At 36.1% G+C, this 17843-nt stretch overlaps 1 protein-coding gene across 1 annotated transcript in view; it reads left to right on the top strand.

Moving 5' to 3' along the window:
- The first annotated feature begins 10239 nt into the window (after positions 1–10239).
- The window catches only part of LOC119791037 (heparan sulfate glucosamine 3-O-sulfotransferase 3A1-like), a 65632-nt gene continuing 58028 nt past the window's right edge, over positions 10240–17843 (top strand). Inside the window, exon 1 of the mRNA XM_038296872.1 lies at positions 10240–10816. Within this exon, the coding sequence (XP_038152800.1) occupies positions 10365–10816 (452 nt within the window). The 5' untranslated portion in view covers positions 10240–10364. The remainder of the gene's footprint in view (positions 10817–17843) is intronic.

Here is a 17843-nt window from a genome sequence, read left to right as displayed (position 1 = left end):
AAGAACAAATTAAATTCTTTTAAGAAAAAATGACTTATCTAGATTTAGATTTTTTGCAGTGTATCTGACCAAAAAGACATTTTTTTTATTTCTTGACTTGCAATTATTAAAACTAACCTGGCTCCATGTGAAAAAGTGTTCAACACTGTTTTGAAATCATAAGTTAACAAGAATATCTCTCATACACTGCAAAAAATCTAAATGAACTTAAAAAGAAAACTTAGACGGAACCAAAATGTCCAGAAAGGGCAGCGTTATGACAGACCAACGTTCAGCTGTATTTTCCTTTTTTTGGAGAATAATCAGCTTATTTATCAGCTCTTTTTTATGGAGCAATGAGGATTTGTAACCAACAACCTCCGTCTGTTGTGACATCAACCTCCTATTCCTATTGGTGCAGAGTCCTTTCATTTAGATAGTGACATCATAACCACAAGTGAATATAAACATAAAACAGCTAATAATATACCAGATAAGATTATTTCAGTAAATTTCATACATATTCTAGATGTTTTGTGGATGTATTATTTAAGAGAAGTTAGCTGTTTTGATGAAAAAGTTGCAGCTTTGGCCTTTAAATCAAATTTTAGGGAAAATAAGATTTTTATTTTCTATTATGGTTTTGGGAACTTTACCCTGAGGTAGATTGATGTGCTCCTAATTTAGTTTAATTTAAAGGTAAAGTCCGGTCACATTCAGAATACAAACTTCTGAAAGTACTTTAAGTATGAAATTATTCCATCCTGTTCAATGAATGATCACTGTTTTTAATTAAGAGTAATTTTCATTTGAATGTGCTTTACTGGAGGCATCCATGTTTGTCAAAGAACACTACTGCCACCTACTGGTTAGTGACGTCACGGTGCGGTATCGGCTGTTGATCAAGTCCCAGTGCTGTATCTGGTGTTTGTCACAACGCGCTATTATCCAAGTCATCTTGAAAACATTCTTCTTCCAAATGTTGGCTACATATTACGTGTTTTTTCTCTGGCCAGAAGTCCGATGGCAAATCCTCCCTCTTCAAGTTGGCGATCCAACGACCAACCCGTCCGTGGAGGATCAGGAATCAGAAAGGTGAAATAAGTCTTTTTTTTTCACTTTTACCCGATTTATTCCACCATCCAGCTGCCATGCACGTGGGCATTGTCAGTTTCACTATAGCTCTGGTGAATTTCAATGGTGAAGTCCTCTGGAAATCTTCAACAATTGTTGTTGATTGCAGATGTGTCTAGTAGTTCCCATTGATTTAGCTTGTAAAGCGGGGAGAATGGCGCTAGGCTTACCGCACCGTGACATCACGTCAAGATGGCAGGAGGGAGGGGTTACTATATTTGGGGTAAAATGGCCGCTCCCAGACTCAGTGATTGCAATGAAAATTATTGTTTTTATTTTTTTACTGATAAACACTAAATTAATTAAATCACAGTATTAGTTTTAGGTATAAATTAATGATGCATTGATTAATCCTTACTGACCGGACTTTTCCTTTAAATGCATTGCTTTCAGGAGTTTACCCTTTGGAACCAAAGCATTATGCACTGCAAAAAATCTAAATCTAGACTAGTCAGTTTTTTCTTAAAATAAGTGCATTTGTTTTTGAATTGAGGAGGTAAAAGAGACATTCTGCCAATGGAACAAGACAATTTACACTTAAAATAAGAAAACACAATTGCATTGTCTTATTTCAAGTGCATATTATCTAATTATCTTATTTTAAGAGTAAAATTACTCATTCCATTGGCAAACTATCTGATTAACCTTCTCAAATTAAGGGTGAATACACTTAATTTAGGAAATTTTTACTTATTTCTAGATCGTTTTTGCAGTGTGTTTGTGTGCAAATTTGGAAAGCCACCTCTAGGCCAGCAGTTTAAGCAGTTTCTGCAGGTAAAAACTTTTTACACCTACTGTCTTCATATAACCAGCATTTCTTTCTTAATTGTTAAGTTCAAAATGCTATCCAGTAGTTTTGCCTCTAAAACAAGGTGTCAGTCTGAACAGACAAAAAAGGAATCCTCAAAAATGATGTGAAAAACAGAATTTTACTGCTACAGGTTTCAAGTTGGGAAAACGTTGAGCTGTAATGTCGGTTGTAAAGATGTCTCCTCCGAACTGACAGGTCCCAAACCTCAGTTCATAAACCTGTCTGGAGATTATGTGCATGACTGAGACACTGAGTCGAACAGCTTGGCCGGCTCAGGAATGGAAACAGTTTCTCTCACTCTTGATGGGGCATTCAAGGGATAGCTGATTCACCATTTTTACGTCTTTTTTTCTAAGGGATGGCTTAAACATTTCTGTAAAACAACAGTTACACACAGATAACTTAGTTGTTCCTTATTTGGCTTTGTCTTGGAAGCCCTCTCACTTTCCCATGACATTCCAGCAGAATTTGCTCATTATGCAAAGTAAAAATGCAACAATATTGTCAAAGGATAACAAACAGTTTGTGTTTAGAATCCCATTTAGACCTAAAACCCAAGCTAGGCATCCAAGATTCCAAAATGGCTGCGTCAGTGTAACCATAGTGCTGCAATTTGGATAAATGGCAAAGATGAAAGCTGAATTAAGTTTTTACATGCCCTCTAGACTGCTTGCACATTTTTCTTAAAGCACCGATGTCTGGGTGTGTAATTACACACTAAACGCTGTTTTTGTTTTGCTTTTTTTTATTTTTTTTTTCAAGGAAATGTGTGTCACTGCACAAACATTGCCTTAGTTACACCCTGGCTTTACAGACCCAGCTCAGACGCCACTAATGGAGACTGTGGCATTAAAATAATCAAAGCGTTTATCAGGGATTACAAACCTTTCATTTCTTTATGATAACCTTTCTATGAATATATAATTGTAAAGTTTAAAGTGAAGCTTTTTATTGGCTTGAACATTTCTCTGGAGTTTATGCTACATAATCTAGGACGGGATCTGCAACCTTTTAGAGCCATTTAGCCCCAAATCTGACCAAGTAAAAGTTGTTTAGAGCCTGAAAATATAACCTGACTTTTTTTTTTTAAAGCCTTTTTTTTATATATCATATGGGAACTTAGTTGCCAACAAATTATGTATTTTTAGCTTTTAAAATAATATTGAACACATAAATTCCAAGCTAATTCAAAGAAAAATGCTTCTAAAAACATACTTCTGGTTCTTTTCATGTCATTCTTTTCCATCTTGTGTTTATTTCCATCTTGTGTTTAAGAAAACATTTAAGACTAGTACATTATTTACATTTTAGCCACTATTAAGAGCCGCTGTAGGGGTTCCAAAGAGCCGTATGTGGCTCTGGAGCCGCAGGTTGCAGACCCCTAATCTAAGAGAATTGATCGTTAAATTGCTTTTTTTTTGCAGGAAATCAATTAACTATATTGTTGACTGTTAAAATCAAAACCACAATATCAAAGCACCTGCAATGTTGGATTTGGTTCAAGACTACAAATAGCACAAAGTATGTAAATTAATAGTACAATTAAGTCATGGATCCAGAGCCGGATGTGCCGTAAAAGTTAACTACCTCTACATTTCTGAGTTTTCTTAGTATATAGGTTTACAACCTGTGGCTCCAGAGCTGCGTGCAGCTTTTCAGTTGATGCAAATTTACTCTCTGCAACTGTGACCAAAATAGTTTAAAAATAAATGTCTGTTTTTAATTATAAAGGCAAAGTAATGCATGATCACAGCATTTAGTTCTGGTTTTTAGACGATAACATTTCCAAAACAGAAAGTTTCTACATGACATAGTTCCTTCCTCCCCTATTTTCTGTCATCAGCTTGCAAACTTGGTTGTAAGTATAAAAATAAAATGAATAAAATAAAATTATATATATATATATATATATATATATATATATATATATATATATATATATATGAATATATATTGTTCCTCAAAAAATTCTAACCAGTTTCAATATAAGATAGCTTTAAATAATTAATGCTAACAGCTCCATATTTGATTAAAAACAGCAGGAAAAAATCCGAAAGTCAAAAATCCAGATCCAGATATGCAGTAAAAGTTTAGCACCTCTCAGCTGAGCTCAGTCGAGTTCCTCCAGGAAAAAGGTCTGCAACCTTTGGCTCCAGCACCACATGTGGCTCTTCAGTCCCTCCATGTGTTACTCAGTAACTTTGACCAAAACAAAAGCGGAAAAAAAAAGAGAAACAAACTCCACAGAACTTAGTGTGTTTTTTTCTGTGTCGTAAACCTTGGCTGCTTTTCTTGCTCTTTTTTTTTTTTTTTACAATGAAATCATGAATTGAATTATATCCTTAAAGCAGATCTAACGTGTTTTCCAAATAGCAGGAACAGAGAATTATGAATTAGTTGTGGAAAGGGAAGTGTTGCTCTTAGGGTCATAAAATGTGCTGATAATAAATCCTCCGAGTTAAAACCCAATGGAACAAACACCTGTAAGATGTAAAAGGCTGCTTAGGTTTATAATACTGCAAGTGTGTTAGAATATTTTACTTTAGTAAATAGATTTAGCATTTTGTTTTTTATAAAACCCCAAAGTAAAACTGATCTGAGGACCAGAATCTCTTGGTTGTACCAATGACTCGGCTGGAACGGTCTGCTTCCTTCTGTGAGGTTTATTAGAACTTAAAATTATTTTAAATCTCAGTTTAATAAACACATGTTCAATTGAAGAGTTTAAAATCATCAGGACAGTCCTAGATCATTCAAATATTTAGTTGTTTTATTTAATTATTTATGTAATTTGCCCCTAGAAGCATTTTATGCAACTCTGTTTGTATTTAAATACAGTTTAATATTTGTTTTAATGAGTTTTTCATCATCATCATCATCAACATCATCATTTAGTTATTTATGATACACTTTACAAACCAAAAGGCAGCCAAAGTGCTTCACTGGAGAACAGAAATGGAAACTTGGTGAAAACTTGGAAACTTTGGTGAAAATCTGGTTTGATGTGTGAGTTTCAAGGAGTGCGCATGTTATCAGTATGCTGTTTGTGTTAGTATGAACTGAGCTGTTCGTCTTTGCACCAATGTTTTGTATTTCCCTACTCAAAAAGAAAAAAAAACAATAGTGGCAATAAGGAAAAATTTGGCACTGAGTTGGAAAACCAGAACAAGATGTCAGCTGTTCTATTTATGTTACGTTGTTTAGTATGTTTAATCTTGTTAACGGTGCATAACGGCATCTTTTTCACTGTCATAAAATATACCAGATTACCAATTAAGATATATCAGAAGATGTTTTACAAACCAGTAAAATGTGCATGATTTTAATAAATAAAAACCTTCTTTCTTTCTCTTACTTTCTTTCTTTCTTTCTTTCTTTCTTTCTTTCTTTCTTTCTTTCTTTCTTTCTTTCTTTCTTTCTTATGAAAACAAATAGCATACAAGATGAATAAAAATAAAAATAATAATTATAACATTATATATAAATAAATTGTTTGTTATCGTTATAAATTGTTTTCCATTTCTGTTCTCCAGTGAAGCACTTTGGCTGCCTTTTGGTTTGTAAAGTGTATCATAAATAACTAAATGATGATGATGATGGTGATGATGAAACACTCATGAAAACAAATATTAATGTGTATTTAAAGGTATACTGTGCAACCGGTGTTGATTTTCCAGCGAGGCTCCCCCCAGAGGCCGAAAGTAAAAGTGCATTGTCGTAAAATATGCTCAGCTGTTCTCCTGATTTCTGGTTTGAGCTTAGCAGACAGGCGAACGCAACGAATGACTAACACAGTGAAAGTATGAAAATGCACACAGAGAGAGAGAAACCATTCCAATGTTGCTTACAACTGCATCAGCAGAAACGCGAGGTCCGTGTCAGCCTTGCAGCCTTCTTTTTATTTTAGCTCTCGCCATTCAGAAAAAGCTTGCCCGATGTTCACCCGTGTACGACTCCTCTCTCTGTCCGGAGTCCTTTTCCTCTTTCTTGCCTGCTCCGACATGGGCTTTCGCTGTTTTCACGCTGGTTCCGCCATGATAACTGCACAAAGATCGCCACTGTGCTAGCAACGAGCACGCTTTTAACTGGGGGCGTGTAGCAGTTCTCGCCGTAAAGCAAGACCGACTCTCGCGAGACTTCTGAGCCTGTGGGTGCGGGCCGAGGGCTCCTGCAATTGCAAGTGCGGTATTTCCCCCACAGACCACCAGGGCGGCCGAGAAAACCTTTGTTCAACCTGAAATGACTCATTTAATCATCCAAAACGTTATGGAACACATTAATTAACTGAAAAATGTTGCATAGTGTGCCTTTAAATACTTCCGCAACTGACAGCAAAGTCAGCAGCCAGTGAGCTCTTCCATAACCACTACTCCAATTCTAATGCACCCAAGAAATACTTCATGCATTAATTCTAGCATTTCACTCTATCATGTGCATGTGACTTCTGTTACAGCTTATCCTCCCCAGAATCATACACCTCCTTACTTTGATTGTGACTCCAGTTTTGATTTGCTAACATCTATCATGCCATTAAGATTCTGTCCCGTTTGCATGTAGGAAACCAGCTTCTCTGTATGCATGAAATGCAAAGACCGGACACCTGGAGTCATTTTGGAGCAATAACTTTTATGTTTTGCATTCTTTTTATGAGGTTGTGTTAAAGCTCTTTCTACTGTATCACTGTTTCAGATCTGACTCATTCCTACCGTAAACTACAGACTTCCTCCCATGGAAAGTAAAGCTGCAGATGGTAGATTCAACGTGTTTGTCTCTTGTGGAAATGCATTTTGCGTTCTGTGTCCGTCTCCCATAGATCATGACTGAACCATCAATTTCACTGAATGACCTCTGGGTCTAACCAAATGGAAACAGACCCAAAAGTTTAGTTTTAAATTTGAAATTAAAGTATATTACCAATGCATAAGAAAAATTAAGCTTTGGATTTGGTATAAATATAGAAATTTTGTCTATTAAAAAGGACATGAGGCCATTTGACCTCTGTGAGGGAATGTTAAATGTCATCATGGTTCACTTAAGGGGGCTGAACATGTTTCTAGTGTCGAGCACATGCAGAAAAGACACGGCGGGTGATTTGTTAAATGCAGGACATCCTCTTGCATTGTCCCGACAACACGAGGGGACATCTGGCACTGGCAATGCGGCCCACGGTTGAGGTCTCCATCGGCTTTCTCGAGCAGTGAGCTGTGCAGCATTGAAGCACTCCCTGCACATTCTCATGCTAATACTCGGATGGAAGGAGCAGATGTGAACCATTTGGTTCTGTTCTTGTTCCCTTGTGAAGGAATTATGTGCTCCGTTGTCATTATTTCACTTTTTTTTGTTCCTCCTTCTTCTTTGGTGGCCTTAATCATGCTGAGTCAGCGCTGGTGATCATATTGAGAGTTATTCCAATGAAGTTTGATGCTAGAGTTAGAAACTTTGGTGAAAATCTGGTTTGATGTGTGAGTTTCAAGGAGTGTGCATGTTATCAGTATGCTGTTTGTGTTAGTATGAGCTGTTTGTCTTTGCACCAATGTTTTTTAATTCCCTTCTCAAAAAAAAAATAAGGAAACATTTGGCACTGAGTTGGAATTATGATCAAATGCCCGACAAAACCCAAAACCTGAACAAGATGTCAGCTGTTCAATTTATGTTACGCTGTTTACACTGGAAAAAAACAAAATCTAGATAAGTAATTTTTTATTAAAATAGGTGCATTTGTTCTTGGATTGAGGAGGTAAAAGTGACATTTTGCCAATGCAACATGACAATTTATGTTTAAAATAAGAAAACACACTTGCATTGTCTCATTTCAAGTGCATTTTATCTAATTATCTTATTTTAAGAGTAAAAATATTAATTCCATTGACAAACCACCTCATTTATCTACTCAAATTAAGGGTAAATACACTCAATTTAAGACACTTTTACTTATTTTTAGATCATTTTTCCAGTGTAGTATGTTTAATCCTGTTAACAGTACATAATGGCATCTTTTTCACTGTCATAAAATATACCAGAAATTAAGATATATCAGCAGTTGTTTTACAAACCAGTAAAATGTGCATTATTTTAATAAATAAAAACTCTCTTTCTTTTTTTATTTCATTTTTTATGAAAACAAATAGCATACAAGATGAATATACATAAAAATAATATTAATGTACTGCAAAAAATCTAAATCCAGATAGGTCATTTTTTCTTCAAATAAGTGCATTTGTTCTTGAATTGAGGAGGTAAAAGGGACATTTTGCCAATGGAACAAGACAATGTACACTTAAAATAAGAAAACACAATTCCATTGTCTTATTTCAAGTGCATATTATCTAATTATTCCGTAAAAATTCAAAAAAAATATCCACTGGACTTGGTTTCCAAGATTTGAAGATGTTTCTCCACCTCTCCAGGAAGCTTTCTCAATTCAAATGTCTGGATCCGCAGTGAGTTTGAGTCTTATATAGACAAAGCCTTGTATCGCTTGGAAACATGCAAATGGTAACCGATGAATGGGGCGTTTGGTTCCATCGTTAGCCTGTAATATCTGAAACCTGTCTATTTCCCATTCATCTGTGACTGGATGACTGAGAATCTTCATCAGCATTATCTAATTATCTTATTCTAAGACTAAAACTACTCATTCCATTGGCAAACTATCTCATTTACCTTTTTACTTATTTACGACATTTTTACTTATTTCTAGATCATTTTTGCAGTGTGTTACCTCTTATTTTAGCATCTTTTCTCTTTTGTAAACATCATACTTGCACGACATGGCAAATCTTCAAATCCCTTTGTTTTGTACAATATGATCCCTTTTTTGAAGTATGATCCCTTTGCATCATATTTATCTACTTATATTGCACAGCCCTGAACCACATCAGCGACTTTTGCACCGCGTCACTCCAACACTGTTTACATTTTGATTACTGCTGCACTTTATAAATGAAAATGTCCATTTCACAGCTAAGCTGCTGCTTATTCACTGTTGAAAAGCTGTATGTACTGAAATTTCATTTTGAATACACTGTGTGAACAAAATGACAATAAAGTTTCGTCTAAGTGTATCTAAATAATGCATAAAGAAAATCATACACATTTTTTGTTCATGATTTTGAGTTTATCTGTATGAACTCAGTGTATGAACTCAGACAGAAATGCTAAATATCGACCCTCAAGATGTTTTTTCCCAGCTTACATAATGAATGTCTTCACCTTTACCATCACTAATAAAGACTGAACAAGAGTAGCTTTCATGGGATGATAAGAAAACCTAACTTTAATAAAGGCTTTAAACAAAATATAGCCTTCCAGGAGAATTCAATTCAGTTTATTTATATAGCGCAACACAGGTCATCTTAAGGCACTTTACAGTTCACCAGATCGTCCAGTCAGATTGATTCAAAGTGTTCTATTTAAGGAAAACCAGTTGATTGCATCGACTTATTGACTCTTCAGCAATCCCTCACACTAAGCATGCTTGTAGCGACAGTGGAGAGGAAAACTCCCTTTTAACAGGAAGAAACTTCCAGCAGAACCAGGCTCAGTGTGAGCGACCATCTGCGGAGGCCGACTGGGGTTCAAGGAGACAGAAGCAGACATAGAAAAAGAAGCATAGATACAAAAGGCAGCTGTAAAAGGCGGCCCGGTCCAGGAAACACACAGCCAGGCAGACGAGCTCTGAACCAGCTCCCATGTCAGAGAATGAAGAGAGCACATCCAGTTAGTCACAGTCAGAGAAACAGGACTGCACTGAAAAAACAGGTTGATCTCTAACATCTATAAACAAAGGTGTTGGTGGCAGCAGCACAGCTGATATTTCTCTCCAGGATGGAGTCACAGCCTAACAAACCAAATGAAGCTGCTATGAGAAAAAGGATCAAATAAAGATGGAAGCTTAATGTTTTACTGTATGAAAAACAAATAAGAAACGTGTTTTTTCCCCCCTAAATATCTCTTCATTATTTCTCAATAATTATTTTTTTTACTATTTAGAAAATGTTTCCTTTTATCTATGGACATTTCAACTTTACAGTATTGTACTTAAATAAATGAGTCAGAATTTCGACCCACCTGGAAGCTTATTGGTTGTTTGCTTCTCTGCTCTCCCTCTCATTGGTCGGATGGGGTGTCACTCATGAAAATTGACGTTCGAGACAAGTTTACAACTCTCTGCACGTGCAGCTGGTGAATCAGGAGCATCATGCATCCACGCAGTGAAGCGGACAGTAACCTGAGGGCTTATTAACTTTATCACCTGGGTTTATTTCACCTTTACCTGACTGACATCTTTAAAACTTATGTGTTTTTTGTGTTGTTGTTTATGTTTTTTTATGTTTCACATCACAGCTCATATATTAGATTATTTTCCTACTTTTCTTCATGGCAAGTGGACTGGGAGATGATCGCTTAGTATGGCTGAGGCTCCTTCACCGGAGCCGGGATGGCTTTTAGCCGCATCCGCAAACTGGACGCCCCTTCCCGAGGCATCCTCCCCAGGAAAGCGGTGGTCATGCTCTGCTCCCTCCTCGCTCCTCTCCTCCTCCTGCACCTCCTCTCCTCCGCGCGCTGCGCCTCGCCGCTCAGAGGCTCCCTGCGAACCAAGCGGCTGACGCGCGACCGGAGCGGCGCCGGACCGGAGCCGGACGGCCACCGGATTGCGGATGAGTCTCCCGCTTTGCCCCCGGATCTGGTGGTTAATCCGAGGTTCGCAGGGAAGGTCAGTCCGCTCGGGGAGGGCAGCAAGAAGCTCCCCCAGGCTCTCATCATCGGGGTGAAGAAAGGAGGGACCCGGGCTCTGCTGGAGTTTCTGCGGGTTCATCCGGACATCAGGGCGGTGGGAGCGGAGCCGCACTTCTTTGACCGCAACTATGACAACGGCCTGGAGTGGTACAGGTAAATATTTACTAATAAAACCATAATATGCACAAGCAGATAACCTGGAATAAATTATACATAAACTATTTCGGGATACATTGATTAAAATGTACTAATCTGTTTTTCATCCTATTATTTTGCAAGTAAAACTTAAAATTAATGCATGAATGACATTATTTGGGGCAATGAGTGCTCCTAATTTAAAAAGAAACGGTTAATTTGATTTAATTAATTTATTTTTCATGCGACACCAAATTATATTTCATTTGCAGACAGGAATAAAAACGTAAAGTCATCTTAAATTGCAACAAAACATTGTAAATAGAAGAAAGATTCATGCTTTTAAAGAGCTGCTAACAGCCATAAGGACATTAATGACATTAATGGGGTAATCAGTGCTCTTAATTTAAAGAGAAATAGTTAATTTGAATTAATTAATTTATTTTTCATGCAACACCAAATTATATTTCATTTGCAGACAGGAATAAAAACGTAAAGTCTTCTTAAATGGCAACAAAACATTGTAAAATCAAGGTGGTAGAAGACAGATTCATGCTTTTAATGAGCTGCTTACAGCCATAAGGACAATAATGACATTAATGGGGTAATCAGTGCTCTTAATTTAAAGAGAAACAGTTAATTTGATTTAATTCATTTATTTTTCATGTAACATCAAGATGATGTTTCATTTGCAGGCAGGAATAAAAATGTAAAGTTCTCTTAAATTGCAACAAAACATTGTAAAATCAACCTGGATAAAGGTTGTAGCAGACAGATTCATGCCTTTAAAGCTGCTTAAAGCCATAAGAAGTCATTTAAGGTTGCAGTTTCCAATGAAATAAATTTTTGTTTTTCCCCAAATCAAGTATTGTTATTTAAAAAATGTTAAAAATGAAACTTTAGATTTCATTTAAGTGACCTAAAACATGATCAGTTTGTATAATTTCAGCAGCGCATTACTGGAATAATCCAAATTAGGGTTAATTTAACTAAAAAACTTTAATCTGACCGTGATCAGATTCAGTTCGCTGACATGCTGAGCTAATATAAGCCTGTATCTTCTTTATTGTGATATGACTCTTTGATTACTCTTTTTCTATCTATCATGTCTGCATCTATAGAAGCTCAGCCATATTAATGTTTCTTAGATATTCTGGTATGTTATGCTGTGTTCAGCTCCCCTCCTTAAAGTGTGGATTAGGTCTGGGCCAGCTTACCGTTGGGTCAGGATCTTTGAAAATCTTTGAGAAGAGCTGATTTAGGCTGTTCTGACTCATTAAATTGCCACAGTGATAGATCGTGTTTTTCTTGTGTTTTATTTAGCCTCTCATCCATCACTGATAAAGGCACGTCACAGTCCACAAATCTTTATTTTGAATCTCAACTCTCAGAAGTAGCCTAATTGCCGCTGAAATCAGCACGGCCTGTTGATTTATTGAAGCTACGTTTGGTCTGGTTTTATTAGATGTTATCAGGCGTCTCATTATGTTTCACATTTGAGGCTCGACCGCCTTGGGCGTCTTCAGCCAAACCCAGTTGGAACAAAGTTTGAAGCCTGTTTTGGAATAAAAAACAACAAAAGTCTGAAAATCAGGAGCTTAAAATTTGAGATAATTTCTGGCTCATATCTTCTCTGCTGAGTTTATGAGGAAATTTAAACCACAGTTTGTTTTAAACCAGCAGATCAGACAAAGAGATCTTAAATGATGGTTGTATTAAATGAAACATTCTGTTAAACTACAAGCAACTTTAATATATAACGTTCTCTGCCTTTTTTTAAAGCAGAAACATTTATAGCTTTAAATTAGGGATGCATGATATAATCTGCCCCCTATCGGTATCGGCCTTAAAACTGAATATCGGACATCGGCCACCCCACTGATATTGAACCCGATATTTGATCAGCTTCTGAGTTTCTAAAAAAAAAAAAATAAATACTTCTTCTTCTTCCTCAAAAACTTCTTTTTTACAGACTTGAAAACTTTTAAAGACGAGGGAAAAAATATTGATACATTAAAATATCACAATATCTTCATATGCTGATATATTGCCATTAAAAACACCATATCAATCTCTTTTACTAATAAAATATTGCTATATGTCATCGTTATGCTACGAAATCCCCCGAAAATTCACAAAATTTTGCCATATTTTTATATATTGATATATTGACGCGGTATCGTTCTATTTTACTAACAAAATCTCACAAGAATTTGCAAAATATCACGAGAGTTTGTAACAGGACGATGAAATTTCACGAGATTTTGAAAGTAAAATAGATCGATACCGCGTTTTTAAAAATCAATTTGATATCAGCATATGAAAATATATTTGAGTATATTATTTTTCAGTCTCAGAAATGGATAACAAAACTGCTGTTTGCAATGACTACTTATTTTTGTCCAGCTTTAACATCGGTATCGATATCGGTTATCGGCTACATGAGTTTTTAAATATCGGCATATCGGATATCGGCAAAAATCCCAATATTGTGCATCCCTAACTAATTCCCTTCGATTGCATTTAAAGTAGGGATGCACGATATTGGGATTTTGGCCGATATCGGATATGCCGATATTTTAAAACTCATGTAGCCGATAACCGATATCGATACCGATGTTAAAGCTGGTCAAAAATAAGTAGTCATTGAAAATAGCAGTTTTGTTATCCATTTCTGACACTTAAAAATAATAAACTCAAATATATTTTCATATGCTGATATCAAATTGATTTTTAAAAACGCGGTATCGATCTATTTTACTTTCAAAATCTCGTGAAATTTCATCGTTCTGTTACAAACTCTCGTGATATTTTGCAAATTCTTGTGAGATTTTGTTAGTAAAATAGTTGATACCGCGTCAATATATCAACATATAAAAATATGGCAAAATTTCGTGAATTTTCGGGGGATTTCGTAGCATAACGATGACATATAGCAATATTTCATTAGTAAAAGAGATTGATATGGTGTTTTTAAATGGCAATATATCAGCATATGAAGATATTGTGATATTTTAATGTATCAATATTTTTTCCCTCGTCTTTAGAAGTTTTTAAGTCTGTAAAAAAGAAGTTTTTGAGGAAGAAGAAGAAGTAGAATTTTTTTTGTTTTTTTAGACTTTAGAAATTCAGAAGCTGATCAAATATCGGTTAAATATCGGTGGGGTGGCCGATGTCCGATATTCAGTTTTAAGGCCGATACAGGCCGATACCGATAGGGGGCCGATTATATCGTGCATCCCTAGAATTAGTTGTAAGTTATTTCAGCCCGCTGAGCAGCAGTGTGCAGCAATATGTAGGGGAGGGACAGTGCTTTTCTGTGAAACTGAGTAAATTTAAGAGCAAAATGTTTGCAGTTCTGAAACAGTAGCTTCTTTAAACCCGTTTTGGTGTCACTATGTAAAGGAAGTGAGCATTTAGTGATGGCGTTTTTGTTTCCCTGGAAGGTTAAAAACATTATTTCTCCCACAGTTTGTTTACAGAGAATCCGTGTCTGATTCCCTCTGCCTTAATGTCTCCTTTTCCTGGTGGAGGAGCTTCCGTAGCTCATGTCAAACGTGTGATTGATTTCATCTGTCACTGCCCAGAATCTGTGAGTGTTGGTGTGTGTTCACATTTCTGCAGGCCTGTGGGGAATAATGGCTCTTCCTCTCAGTGGCTCTCTGTCTAATGGGCCATTGCCGCCATTGCGGCTCTGTTATTAAGAAGGATTAGGGCCATAATGAAAGGTTACCTGAGTGTCTCAGGAGGTATAATTCACCCTTTGATTGAGTTAACACTATGCAGAGCACCACCTAAAAGCCCAAAGACCAAACTTTTTGCACTAACCAACCAAGAACTCCCCTTAGAGCCCCCCCCTCCTTAAACATTTTTGGCTTTCTCCCATCTCCCACTCACACACCACCCTCTTTGTGCCTCGCTGAGAGTGAACATTCTCTTTTTGCCATCACTCTTTCACACTCCTCTGTTTACCTATTCATCCATTGTGGGGTTTATATCCATGAGGGTCCCATCTATCCCGAGAAGTTGCCAAGATTCTCAGGAATTTGGATCGCGGCTCCAAGGACAGACCTCAGTGCCGGTCCACCTTAATGCTGCCTATTAAAGCCGAAAAACAAAACAAAAAGACCCTTGAATTAGAAAGAAGAATAAATAACTAGAAGAGCAAGGTCTACTCTGCAGGAGTTCATCTTGTCAGAGTCCTCCTGCTGATGGCTCTTACTGTGCCTAAACGGAGCTCTTTCAGAGATGTTGGTTTGAGGGCATAGAGAGGTGTTTTCTGCTGCTTCACTCATGCTTATCCAAACCAAGAACTTGCTCTGATTGCGTTGCTTAAACCAACAAAGTCCTTTAGAAAGTTCCTTTTAACCTCTGTGCTGCTCGCCTGCAGTCGTTTTAGGGATGTTTTTTCTTTAGGTTTTATTGCTGTGGTTCGTTTATGAAATATCTGTTGTTTAGAAGCGCGACTTATGGACTTGATTGCAAGAAAACATCACTGAAAAAACTATCTAGAAATAAGTAAAAATGTCTTAAATTAAGGCCCCATCCACACAAAGCCAAACCCTGGCCTAAACGCACAAATTTTTCACCAAACCAGCCTCTCATCCATACGAAGCCGGCGTTTCGGGGGTCTGTAAACGATCTTTTTTTTATTCAGCCTTCAGAGTGGGAAGATTTTGAAACGCCGTTTTCGCGTTTCCATCTTTAAGCTCTAACCACATTTTTTTTCTTACACGCATGCGTCATAGCGCCGCCTCTAAACACGCATGCAGTATCACAGTATCACAACAACAATGGCGCCGTACTGTGTTGAATGGTTGCTGCTCATGTTACTCACCCTGCTGTCGGGCTTACAACAGAATCTTCTTCTTCAGGAATATCTCCAGGAAGAACAGAGCAATATCGACGACATAGTTCAGCACCTGAATTTGACTGAACCACGAAAATGGACCCGCAGGGCAACCATGTATAAATATTAGTGCGCATGCCCAACATTTCGTCGCCTATTTTTGCTTTGGCACCACAGCGCCACTTACAGGCCTGGCATACATTTTGCAGCGTTTTTATGCATTCGTTTGGACGATCACATTTATTTTACGTCTCCGTCTTTACGACAAACGTTCCGGAAAATATTAGCGTTTCGTGTTCGTTTTGACTTCGCGTGAACGGGGCTTAACTGTATTTATCCTTATTCTAAGTAGGTAGTTTGCCAATGGAAAGAGCATTTTTACTCTTAAAATAAGATAATTCGAGAATATGCACTTGAAATAAGACAATGCAATTGTGTTTTCTTATTTTAAGTGTAAATTGTCTTGTTCAATTGGCAAAATGTCTCTTTTATCTCCTCAATTCAAGAACAAATGCACTTATTTTAAGAAAAAATTTACTTATCTAGATTTTGTTTTTTGCAGCGCAAACACAAAGCACAAACAAATCAATATTCAATACTTTGTAAAAGTATTATTGCCCCTTTTATTTATTCACTTATTTTTTTTACTTAAAACCACTAAGTGAAATGGAGACACATGTTCGAAGATTAGCTGATCAACCAAAAAATGGTTCATTATTGTGATTTATTTCATAGCAGAAGAAGCTGTACAGCTTTAAAAGGTTTCATAATCTTTTTTAGAGTTTCTCTATTTGTAATCAAATCAATTTTGCATCTCTGATTTCTTACTTTTCTAGGGTTGTTAAGCTTATGCAGAAAAGTTAATTTGATCACTATATTATTATTTACTGAAATGACTTTAGCATATTTAGATGAAATTAAATGGTATTCAACATCTGGACTTATTTGATCACAAGTGATTTAAATCCATAAAATTTGAGCTATTTGTTTTTTTTTTTTTTGTGTTTGGATTGATATTGCTGAGAAGGTGCGTATCATGACTGACAATCAATTATTACGTTTTGGTGATAATCCAAATCACCGTCCGGATACAGGTAACGATAATTTTGCAAATTGATTAAACTTTGGATTATTTTCTCAATGAATCGGTTAATAATAAGATAGCAAAAGGTTCATTAAAGAAGATTGTTTAAAGATTTAAACCAAGTGGAACTAAAACTTTCTACTTGAGGAGTTCTGGATAGAGCATATTGACAGACAAGAGCGTTTTTTTTTTTATCTTAAATACAAAGTGTTTACCGGTATATATTTTTTTACAATTGTGTTTTAATTGCTGCTCTAAGTGGGTCGCTCTGTCATCAGAGGCATGTTTTAGAGTCTCTATAATCCTGTTAACAATTAATCAATTACTAAATTAGTTGCAGATAATTAAAATATTCAATTAATTCGATTAATTATTTCAGATATATTGTGAATTCCACTTAAAGTGAAAGTCACAATATATATTGAGGAAAATTAGCTACCACCAAAGACCATAAAACGTAATGGTTTCCCTATTAGTTCCAGTTTTAAGCCTTCTGCTTGACTGTTTTTGTTTTGTTTTTTTTAAGCATATGCACTGATCGATGGCACTTTTTAAAATTTCATTATTCTTGTGACAATGACAATAAAGATAAATTGAATTGAAATTAATAAATAAATTTAAAACAAATTGTGTCTACATTTGTTTGATGGAACTACACTGCAAAAACGATCTAGAAATAAGTAAAAATGTCTTAAATTAAGTGTATTCACCCTTAATTTGAGCAGGTAAATGAGATAGTTTGCCAATGGAATGAGTAATTTTACTCTTAAAATAAGATAATTAGATAAAATGAACTTGAAATAAGACAATGCAATTGTGTTTTCTTATTTTAAGTGTAAATTGTCTTGTTCCACTGGCAAAATGTCTCTTTTACCTCTTCAGTCCAAGAATAAATGCACTTATTTTAAGAAAAAATGACTTATCTAGATTTAGATTTTTTGCAGTGTAGTGAGGAGTTATTTTAATTATCTCAAAAGAAGAGTTTGATTTTACTTATATACAGTTAAAATATTGATTTAAGAGTTTTTACACTCTTTCATTAGGACCGTCAATATATTGCTGAATTTCCAACAAACTTTTGGGAGGTTTGACCTAAAGCATATTTCAGACGT

Source organism: Cyprinodon tularosa, unplaced genomic scaffold (genome assembly GCF_016077235.1).
Source record: "Cyprinodon tularosa strain WSP-4 unplaced genomic scaffold, ASM1607723v1 ctg38, whole genome shotgun sequence".
Taxonomy (NCBI): Eukaryota; Metazoa; Chordata; class Actinopteri; order Cyprinodontiformes; family Cyprinodontidae; genus Cyprinodon; species Cyprinodon tularosa.
Note: the sequence above shows the minus strand (reverse complement) of the source record. Positions and strands in the feature narration are given on the sequence as shown.